This window comes from Mixophyes fleayi, chromosome 4, assembly GCF_038048845.1.
Source record: "Mixophyes fleayi isolate aMixFle1 chromosome 4, aMixFle1.hap1, whole genome shotgun sequence".
Classification (NCBI taxonomy): Eukaryota; Metazoa; Chordata; class Amphibia; order Anura; family Limnodynastidae; genus Mixophyes; species Mixophyes fleayi.
In genome coordinates, this window is record NC_134405.1 from 53,337,040 (window position 1) to 53,347,951 (window position 10,912).

At 46.5% G+C, this 10,912-nt stretch overlaps 4 protein-coding genes across 4 annotated transcripts; 2 read left to right on the plus strand and 2 right to left on the minus strand.

Annotated features, from left to right (window-relative positions):
* The first annotated feature begins 5,525 nt into the window (after window positions 1-5,525).
* LOC142150661 (histone H3-like) lies at window positions 5,526-5,936 on the plus strand. The gene has a single exon (XM_075205856.1). It carries the CDS (start codon window positions 5,526-5,528, stop codon window positions 5,934-5,936), a length of 411 nt encoding a protein of 136 aa, XP_075061957.1.
* A 499-nt stretch (window positions 5,937-6,435) lies between these two features.
* Window positions 6,436-6,962, minus strand: LOC142149812 (histone H2A type 2-B). Its single transcript, XM_075205115.1, has one exon. It carries the CDS (start codon window positions 6,960-6,962, stop codon window positions 6,570-6,572), a length of 393 nt encoding a protein of 130 aa, XP_075061216.1. The 3' UTR covers window positions 6,436-6,569.
* Window positions 6,963-7,252: 290 nt separating this feature from the next.
* LOC142149813 (histone H2B 1.1-like) lies at window positions 7,253-8,165 on the plus strand. Its single transcript, XM_075205116.1, has one exon. The coding sequence runs from the start codon at window positions 7,273-7,275 to the stop codon at window positions 7,651-7,653; it is 381 nt and encodes a 126-aa protein (XP_075061217.1). The 5' UTR covers window positions 7,253-7,272; the 3' UTR covers window positions 7,654-8,165.
* Window positions 8,166-8,925: 760 nt separating this feature from the next.
* Window positions 8,926-9,630, minus strand: LOC142149814 (histone H1-like). The gene has a single exon (XM_075205117.1). The coding sequence runs from the start codon at window positions 9,628-9,630 to the stop codon at window positions 8,926-8,928; it is 705 nt and encodes a 234-aa protein (XP_075061218.1).
* Between the last annotated feature and the right edge of the window lie 1,282 nt (window positions 9,631-10,912).

Genomic DNA, 10,912 nt, shown 5'->3' on the forward strand with positions numbered 1-10,912 from the left:
TCACCACCAACATGTGGCAGAAGTCCTCTCCAGGCTACGGAAAAATTCATTGTTCTGTAAATTAGAAAAATGTTCATTCGAATTACCCCAGATTCCATTCTTGGGGTATATTGTTTCCGGAGTTGGTCTGAAGATGGATCCTGACAAAGTAAATGCTGTACTACATTGGCCCCAGCCAACTACTCTTCGTGCCATCCAGCGTTTTTTAGGTTTTGCCAATTACTATAGACGCTTCATTCAAGACTTTTCTTCCATTGCATCTCCTATTGTGGCCCTGACTCGTAAAGGGGCTAATCCTAAGCAATGGTCTACTGAGGCTATTCAAGCCTTTCAAACATTAAAAGAGTCCTTCTCTTCGGCTCCAATCCTTCGTCAGCCTGATGTGACACTCCCTTTTTTCCTAGAAGTAGATGCCTCTAATGTGGGCTTAGGAGCTATTCTCTCCCAACGCTCGGAACAGCAAAAATTCCACCCTTGTGCCTTCTATTCTCGGGGTCTCCTACCCGCAGAGAAGAATTATACCATCGGAGACAAGGAATTACTGGCTATCAAAGCCGCATTAGAGGAATGGAGATACTTGTTGGAGGGAGCTCGCCATCCGGTGACGATCTTCACGGATCATAAGAACTTGTCATATCTCCAGTCTGCCCAATGCTTGAACCCTCGTCAAGCAAGATGGTCTCTTTTCTTTTCCCGTTTTGAATTAATAATTACCTTCAAACCAGCTGCCAAGAACAAAAAAGCTGATGCCTTATCTAGAGCCTTTGCTACGTCCTCTGATATAGAAGAGGTTTCCAACCATACCATTCTAGACCCCAAATGTATCTCACTGGCTGCTTCATCCACCAAAACGCTACCATTTGGGAAGACCCTCGTGCCTCCTACTCTAAGGAGGAAAATCCTTTCGTGGTTCCATGCCTCTCGTTTTTCTGGACACGCCGGTGAACACAAGACTTTTGAGATCCTCTCTCGAAGTTACTGGTGGCCTTCAATGAGGAGAGACGTCAAAGAGTTCATTGCTTCCTGTGAATTATGTTCGCAATTCAAATCCTCCCGCAGAACCCCAGCAGGGTTGCTGCGACCACTACCCATTCCGTCCAAACCATGGACCCATATTAGTATGGATTTCGTTACTGACTTACCACCTAGTAAGAACCATAACACTATTTGGGTCGTAGTGGACAGATTTTCGAAGATGGCTCATTTCATCCCTCTGTCTGGTTTGCCTTCCTCGTCTATCCTGGCTGAACATTTCATTAAAGAGATCTTCCGTATCCATGGATGTCCATCTGAGATTGTGTCTGATAGAGGAGTACAATTCGTGTCCAGATTCTGGCGAGCCCTTTGTAAAACCTTGGGCATACGATTAGCACTCTCATCTTCTTACCATCCACAATCCAATGGACAAACCGAACGTGTCAATCAAGATCTTGAGACTTTTATAAGGATATTTTCATCAGCCAATCAAGACAACTGGGTAGAGTTACTCCCTTGGGCTGAGTTCGCCCATAACAACATGTACCATGAGTCATCATCCAAAACTCCATTCTTTGTGGTCTACGGTCACCATCCGTCTTTTCCGGAATTTCCTGCCCTCCCGCCCACCCAAGTTCCTGCGGTGGAGACTGTTTGTCAGACCTTTAAAAATATCTGGTCTCAGGTTAGAACCTGTTTGAAGAAGACATCTGTCAAATATAAATCTTTCGCTGATAAGAAGAGGCGGGCTATTCCACCACTAAAAATTGGAGATCGTGTCTGGTTATCCACAAAAAATATTCGTTTGAAGGTTCCATCCATGAAATTCGCCCCTCGTTTTATTGGTCCATATAGGATCATTCAAGTTATCAATCCAGTATGTGTGAAACTCCTTCTTCCTAAGAGTCTTCGGATTTCTAATGCCTTCCATGTATCTTTGCTCAAACCTCTTATTATCAACCGTTTTTCAACTCCTCCCTCAGCTCCGCAGCCAGTTCAAGTCCATCAGGAGGAGGATTTTGAGATTACCGAGGTACTAGATGCAAAAATTTCGCGAGGAGTCCTCCACTTCCTCGTTCATTGGAAGGGCTTTGGTCCTGAGGAGCGCTCTTGGATCAAAGCTGAAGATCTTAATGCTCCTGCCCTTTTGAAGAAGTTTTACTCCAAAAATCCGGACAAGCCCGGTTCCAGGCGTTCTGTGCCCACCTTTAAAAGGGGGGGTACTGTCACTCACCGGACCGTGAGTGCCTCTTCCCGGACATTTAGGAACCGTGGCCGTCCACCATCCTGAGGGTCTGCGCATGCGCAGCCCTTTTCTATACTTCAGTGTATACCCCTTTAACTTAATTGGCAGATCAGGCAACCTCCCTATATTAAGCACCTGTGGTCACTACCACGTTGCCTGATCTTGGAGTCTCATTCCTCATGAGTCTCTGAAGGTGTTCCTGTATTACTTGTGTATTCAGTGCTGCTGATTCCTGTGGTTTCCAAACCACTTCTACTACTGTGGTTCCATACCACTTCTACCATCAACTTTATCATCATGACTGTTTGCTGATTCCTATCCGCTGCCTCCGTGCACTACAGTCTTCTACACCACTTCAACGTTATTTTATATCAATGTGACTGTTTGCTCATTGCTATCCGCTGCCTCCGTGCCCTCCAGCTTTACCTCACTCACCTGCTTCTCATCAAGTCTGTTTGCTGATTTCTATCCGCTGCCTCTGTGCACTACAGTCTCCTGCTTGCAACTCGCCTGTGTTCAACATCGTGACTGCCAGCTGACTACTATCCGCTGCCTCTGTGCACTACAGTCTCCTGCTTGCAACTCGCCTGTGTTCAACATCGTGACTGCCAGCTGATTACTATCCGCTGCCTCCGTGCACTACACTCTCATCTCATCTTTGCTGTGACTTCCTCGAGACTGCCGCTTTTCATTACCATCTGCTACACTTCGTGATCTACAGCTCCTGCCCTGCGCTGCACTCCTGTTTCCCATCGCTGTTGGTTCCTGTGGTTGCTACTGGTTACCTCCGTGTGCCGCTGAGTCCTGCCGCTGTGGTCAGCGCTATCGTCCATCTCCTGCTGATCCACTCTCCACGCCTTCACGTGTTCCACTGGCCTCTACCCTCCTGTCAGCATTGGATTTGTATCTCTTCTACTACCCTCTGCTGGATCATCTCCATTCTCCTGGGTTTCCTATGAGTCCAGTTCCACGTGTTGCTGACTTCTGTGGATTCGTGTCCCTGTCGGTCTACTCACCTGTGCGCTGCACCTGCTAGACCGCTGCTTCTCCTATCCAGGGACTTCCTATCCAGTCGGCCTCCAGCCGCTCAGGTACCGCTGCAATCCCATCTGACTGCTACTGCTGAACCACGGTATGCATACTTCTCATTGACTGTGCTGTGTATTGCATATCTTGCTGGACTGTGTTTGGTTCTCTCTGGAGTCTGCTATCCGCTGAGTCTATTGCCATCATTGACTGTGTTATCATTGTGCTGGACTACTTCAAGAGACTTTCTAGATTGCAGACCTGATCAGTCATTTACATATATATATATACCTATATTGTGCATATTACTGTGGATCGTGTATAAGGTGCCTGTGTATATCCTGTGTTGCAGTCTTCCCCCGTGCACCTCCTCACATATATATGCAGTGGTACAACTTGCTGATGTCAGACCACTGATCCCTGTTTCCGGTATCACCTGTTCCATTATCCTCTCACATAGCAGTGGTACAACTTGCTACCGCAGACCACTGACTACCTGGATACCTCCACTTGGATTCCATTCCTTCACTCAGACAGCGGTACAACTTGCTACCCGCAGACCGCTGACTCTCATCACCTCCTTGTTTCTGTTGGACATTCCTCCTCACTATAGCAGTGGTACAACTTGCTATCGCAGACCACTGACTACCTTCACGTCTCCTTGTCCATACAGTTCCTTGTGTATCATTACCTCATTATTACCAGTGTTGCTAGTCATAGACTTTCCTGAGCATCTCATCGGCCATCATTTCATGTTCCGTGATCACCCAGCTACCAGAGTACCCTATTACCATCTACATTGCTCTGGTAAGCCTACCATCTGGTGATCCCTGGGTAAAGACTCCTAGTGCCCGTGACAGATAGGAGTTAGCCCTGCATCCAACTTTGTAAGGCTCGATGACTCCTGCATTATAATTGATTCCTCTGAAGAATTCTTGAGCGTTAGTCCCACTGCTGCTGCTGCTGAGGGTGAATCTTCCACCCATAAGCAGCCCAATATTTTTACATTTTGCTGTGCCATAAAATATATGTGTGCTACGAACGATCTTAGGTGTTGACCTAAATGACTGCTACAGCTGTACTAATTGCAGCAGGTTGTATATATAATTGGACCCCAACGAGTGACCACAAAGTATCTTTGACATAGTCAGAATCAGACTGACGAAACGCGTTAGTGGATATTTATTCCGAATCAGGCAGACATATGTGGAATTTTAACATCCTTTTAACCTGGACATCAATGTTTCTATCAACTTTTGAGAAATATTCTCTCTAATAAGTACATCATTATAGAGGAACTGTGAATCGAACAACTGTATTTGGCTGCAGGAATTGTAGAGGGGGAGAATCCTTCTTCAAACAGCCCACAATCTCTGAATCAGGAGGTTGTCAGCCTTAATTGAGGAGAGCATGATAAGACTAGATTATTGTTCCTATGGAGGGATATCAGATGAACTTTGCCATTGTTTTTCAAACTTAAACACTCCTTTGGCGCATCTATATATGTTTATAGATTTTTCGGTACTGTAGGGGTTGAGAGGCTGAAAAGAAACTCAGTGAGAGAAGACTCGGTGCAGGAGTTGCTGCTGATAAACTCCTCTAGATCCTGGCAAATAGCCTGTGGGTGCTGCATATTGTGACACCCAATTCTCCAAGTGTTCCAACAAGGGCACATTATAAAGTCCCTGAGCTAATGTCATCTATTGCTCTGTGTCACATTGTATTTTCAATTGACTATAACAGGAATAATAGAGACAACCTATGTGATAGTTACATCAGAATGATCATTTAAAATAAGTAATTATGCCACTATCAAAAAGTGATGCTATACTGTAGAAGAATAAAATAGAAGGAATGGGGAGGGGGAGTATATATTGAACGTGGGCTGTTTAGATCCTAGTACTGTTTTGTAGATTGTGACGCAATATCACCACCGTGTGGTAAGTATGTGTATCTACTTGTTATTTCTTCCCGCTGAAATACTAGGAAATACTTCCCGGTTCTGTTAAATCGTAATAATCATTATTGAAACATGAAAATACCGTTTGTCCTAATTGTTATCATTTAATTCCTCATCCTGTCAGATGGCTTATATAAAAAATAACGAAAAAAAACAATAAAGATTATTGGCGGACTTTTTGAAACATGCAGCGAGCTGATTGAACCAATGAGGATGAAAGGCGACCTTAAATCATCCAATGACAGCGCAGCACTTTCTATAAATAAAGTTGGTTAAGCAGCTTTTCTTCAGTTACTAATACACACTTGTAATAGAACAATGGCCAGGACCAAGCAGACCGCCCGCAAGTCTACCGGAGGGAAAGCTCCCCGCAAGCAGCTGGCAACTAAAGCCGCCCGGAAGAGCGCCCCTGCTACCGGCGGCGTGAAGAAGCCGCATCGTTACCGTCCCGGGACAGTTGCTCTCCGAGAGATCCGCCGCTACCAGAAATCCACTGAGCTGCTGATCCGCAAGCTGTCCTTCCAGCGTCTGGTGCGGGAGATCGCCCAGGACTTCAAGACCGACCTGCGCTTCCAGAGCTCGGCAGTCATGGCCCTACAAGAGGCCAGCGAAGCTTACCTGGTGGGGCTCTTCGAGGACACCAACCTCTGCGCCATCCACGCCAAGAGGGTGACCATCATGCCCAAGGACATCCAGCTGGCCCGCAGAATCCGCGGGGAGAGGGCATAAGATAATCCGTACATCTACATACATAACACAAAGGCTCTTTTCAGAGCCACCAAATCCTTCTAAACGAGCTCTAGCATTGATCTGTGTATGTTTTCAATTATTTATCTAAAGTAATAACTGTCTGGTATAAGACACGGGTCGGTATTCGATCATTTATGGGGATCCAAAGCAGCAGCTCAGCCTGTATTATCAGCACAACGTGCATTTCGTCAGTTGCTGTTTGCACACACTGATTCTCCTACCTACTTAACATTATTTTTTATTTATTTTCGAGAAAACTAAGGTTGTACTCAACTAGTTTCAACCACCCGCACAAATGGCATAAACTAGTGTGTGTATGTATAGATACTGACGGCTTTTCTCAGCCATGTTATCCTACTGAACGAGCTATTAACATTAGTTGTTCCCCACAAAGATCGTCCCTGTACATAATCTCACTTATCTACCCAAAGTGGTGATAAAAGTTCGGGCCGGGTTTACTAGTGAAAAAAAACTGCTGTGAACCTACACAAAGCTGCAATGAAAGAAACAACCGCATTGTAATCAGCTCCTATAGGAAAACGTGGGTGGCTCTGAGAAGAGCCTTTGTGTTATAGGGACGTCGGTTCTTTAGTGGAAATATCCAGCGGCAAATCACTTGCTCTTGGCCGGTTTGTGGCTCTCGGTCTTCTTGGGCAGCAGCACGGCCTGGATGTTGGGCAGGACACCTCCCTGGGCGATGGTCACCCCACCGAGCAGCTTATTGAGCTCCTCATCGTTGCGCACGGCGAGCTGCAGGTGGCGGGGGATGATACGGGTCTTCTTGTTATCACGGGCGGCGTTCCCGGCCAGCTCCAGAATCTCAGCCGTCAGGTACTCGAGTACTGCGGCCATATACACCGGGGCTCCGGCTCCCACACGCTGCGCATAGTTTCCCTTCCTCAGTAGACGGTGAACGCGACCGACAGGAAACTGCAGACCGGCCCGAGATGAGCGAGTCTTGGCCTTAGCCCGGGTCTTACCGCCTTGTTTCCCTCTTCCAGACATGTTCAGCTCAGACTAATATACTAGCACTGTAATATAAGTAATTCTGCTCGTCTCCTTCCTTCATATACTTGGAAGGCACAAACAGCTTCCTCTGTGATTGGTCCGCTTTTCCCTAACCAATGCCGCTCAGGTTCATGCGCAGACCAGTCAGGAAGTGAAGGGTGGAGTTATGAATACACCGACCGTCACATGATAAATTTGTCCAATAAATCGTGATTCCTCATTTGCATGCGCTGCCTATAAATAAAGCCGATCTGAGGGCGTTTAGAAACAGTTTTTCAGCATCGTGTATAGAGAGAAAGAACTGATAATGCCTGATCCAGCGAAGTCAGCGCCTGCTGCTAAGAAAGGCTCCAAGAAAGCGGTGACCAAGACCCAGAAGAAAGATGGGAAGAAGCGTAGGAAGACCAGGAAGGAGAGTTACGCCATCTACGTGTACAAGGTACTGAAGCAGGTGCACCCCGATACCGGTATCTCCTCTAAGGCTATGGGCATCATGAACTCCTTTGTTAATGATATCTTTGAGCGCATCGCTGGGGAAGCTTCCCGCCTGGCTCATTATAACAAGCGCTCCACCATCACCTCCCGGGAGATCCAGACCGCCGTACGCCTGCTGCTGCCGGGAGAGCTGGCCAAGCATGCCGTGTCCGAGGGCACTAAGGCCGTCACCAAGTACACCAGCGCCAAGTAATATCCTCTGTCCTACATGAACACAAAGGCTCTTCTAAGAGCCACCCATCTTCTCACTAATCGGGCTGTAATTATTGTGGTTTGTGCTGTAACTATACTAGGCTGCTGACAAGTGATTTGGGACTATAATCTGGCTCTTCATCCGGACTTCATTTAACAATTCATTTCCTGAATGGTCTATTCGTACTTTTAATGATGTGGAAAATGCAGGTGTACAAGTTGATCGATATGGTGCACATAAAGAAACGTAAATAAAATGTGACAATAATCCTTGTCCATTAACATTTATTATACAACATTTCATAGAATTTGTATATTTCTTTTTTTCATGTTTATAAATTGAACACGCTTTGAATTCTTGGCTCTTTCCTACAAAACATCAGAAATTGGAAGTTGGTAACCACACTAATCTGACCGAAGAGCGACCTCATGTGGTCACTGAGGGAAACTTTGCCCTCGTTATCCCGATATGTTTAATTCTCCACTTCTAGTTAAGGAATTTACGGATACATTTAACTGTCTAACAAATAGAGTATCAAAGTGAATATTTATTGTGCATTATATTTTTGCTACATTTCTATGAGTAAAAGAGTGAATAAACCGTATTCCCCAAGAGACATAAGTATTGTCGGCAATGCTATTTATCCTTTGTGCCAAAGTTGTTCACAATGTGTGCCAGGAAAGATGGTTACCTGCGGCAGGTGTAATGCAAGGGGTTAAAGTTTGCATATTCTCCTTTATGACAGTGGGTATACCGGATAGAATCAATTAAAAGACTGCTGGCGTCGCGAGAACTGTGCGTACCTGAGAGTTCCAATACGGTTAAGACTGCCGAGAATGTCAGTGACCCTTGAAGAATCTATCTGCAATCAGATCGATCATGTTATAGACTGCACTGTAACCACCAGCGTTTGCAATACACAATAATGATTATCAGGAGGTGTTGCAGGAGAAACGGTGGTTTTCTGTGTAGTCAACAGACCGATCAGTCATTTGTCTAGATTTAAAATCCAGCGCATGAGTTTGCAGACTTACTGTAATATTGCTATGAAGTCACATTTGCCTCTTCACAGCAATACCCAAGGTTATGGCAGAAAATGTGGTTGAGTGTAAGGATTGGAGACCGTATATGGTTACCTAATACATACCCCTCACTCCCGTGTTTCCCCCTTATAGATCATATCGTGTGCATACAGCTCTATCGTGAGAGGGTGGGTGGCTCTGAAAAGAGCCTTTGGGGGGAGTTAAGAAAGATCAGGCTGCGGCTCTTAAATCACTTCTTTGCCGCAGCTTTCTTAGCCGGACTCTTGGTAGCTTTGGGCTTAGCCGCCTTTTTAGCCGGGCTCTTGGCAGCTTTAGGTTTAGCCGCTTTCTTAGCCGAGCTCTTGGCAGCTTTAGGTTTAGCCGCTTTCTTAGCCGGGCTCTTGGCAGCTTTGGGCTTAGCCGCCTTCTTAGCCGGGCTCTTGGCAGCCTTCTTCGGGCTTTTTGCGGCAGACGCCGTTGGCTTCTTCACCTTCTTCGGGCTCTTGGCCGCACTCGGAGCTTTCTTGGGCTTCTTAGGGGATTTGGCCACTTTCTTTGCCGCCGGCTTCTTGGGCTGCACATACTTCTTGGCCGCCTTCTCTTTGCTCTCCAGCTGCTTCTTATTCAGCTTGAAGGAGCCGGAAGCGCCGCTGCCTTTCACCTGGATGAGGGTTTCTTTGCTCACCAAACCTTTCACAGCCAGTTTGACGCGGGTGTTATTCTTTTCCACATCGTAACCTCCGGCAGCCAGAGCCTTCTTCAAAGCGGCAAGAGAAACCCCGCTGCGCTCTTTGGAGGCGGACACGGCTTTCAGGATCAGCTCGGACACTTTAGGACCAGAGGGTTTGGGGCTCTTCTTGGCTCCTCCTGCGGCTTTCTTCGGTTGTCTCTTCTTCTTGCCGGCGCCCTCTGATAGAGGAACAGACTCAGCAGCGACTGGCGCGGTTTCTGCCATCTTCACTACAAGTACACAAATAGAAAAGAACTATCCACAGAGGGCGGCAGAAGTCTCTTATATACACTGCCGGCTGCGCTGTGATTGGCTGGTGTGCACAGTCCGCTCTGTGTTTCTATTGGCGGATACGCAGTCACGTAAACCCTTCCCTGTCTGAGTGTAAGGGGAGCTTTCCTCGTACGTTGTGTTTCTGTGACCGAGGAAAAGAGACTTTTATACGAAATGAGAAGACGAGCGAGCTGGTTCTCTGCACCACAACCGTCCTCCAAGGTCTCTCCTAACCCTTTATGGCCATTGCTGGACTAGTTGCTAATAAGGAAGCCAGGAATCCCCGCTGGAAGCTCCCCCATACCCCGTCGGATCTGCCCGGCATGTGACACATCTCCCCGTTTCTACAAGGCTAAAATGGCCCATCGGGGCTCTTCTCTCTCCACCTGGCACTTGTCATAAAGAAGATGCTCTTTGTCACAATCCGTACAGAGCAGGCTGCATATTGAACGACATAAAGATGATCAGGACTCTTGTACACCCAGGTGGTTAGCACAGGCAGATTGTCTCTGCTCCCAATCCAAACAACTTTATGGCACTCTTGTCTAGGAACTAAATTGCCATCTTTATTGTGAAGAGACGCTGGTGTGGCAAGAGCAGGGTGCTGGGCACATTGAAAAACAAAGGCAACTTGACATCCTCTTTTGCCAACACTTGTAGTTCTATATTTTTATATGAGAGTAGGGTCAGGAAAGGTTGTCCCTCCTAGGGACCCTCTCTCATCAGTAATAAAGTACCATAGATCTTGCCATATGGAGTACAAAGGGGTTGCAGTATCACAGTGCTATATATTCAGTTCTAAAGCTGGGTACACACTACACGGTTTTCATCCAATAATCGGCTCAATCAGCCGACATACTACCGCTCGTTCAAAAGTCGGGTCAGTGTGTGCAGTGACACAATGGTCGAAAGTCTGCCCAAATGGACGATTAACGCCTCATTTGGTTAGTTGTACCGTTTTACATTTCCGTTCCAATCTCGTTTCCGTTGTGAAGTGTGTATAAACTTCCGACTGATCCACAACAGTGAGTACGAAATTACAGTTATTGCTCACCACAACATGGCTGTAAAAAGTCGCTAAAGGGACGTCCGCTCTTCCCTTTATTGTCCTAAACAAGGCTAGTGTGTATGCAGTCCATGAACCAAGCGATCGGAACATCGATCGCATGTAAAATCGATTGGCATAAAAAGTTGGTGGAAAAATCTGTAGTGTGTACCTAGCTTAAAGCAGCAT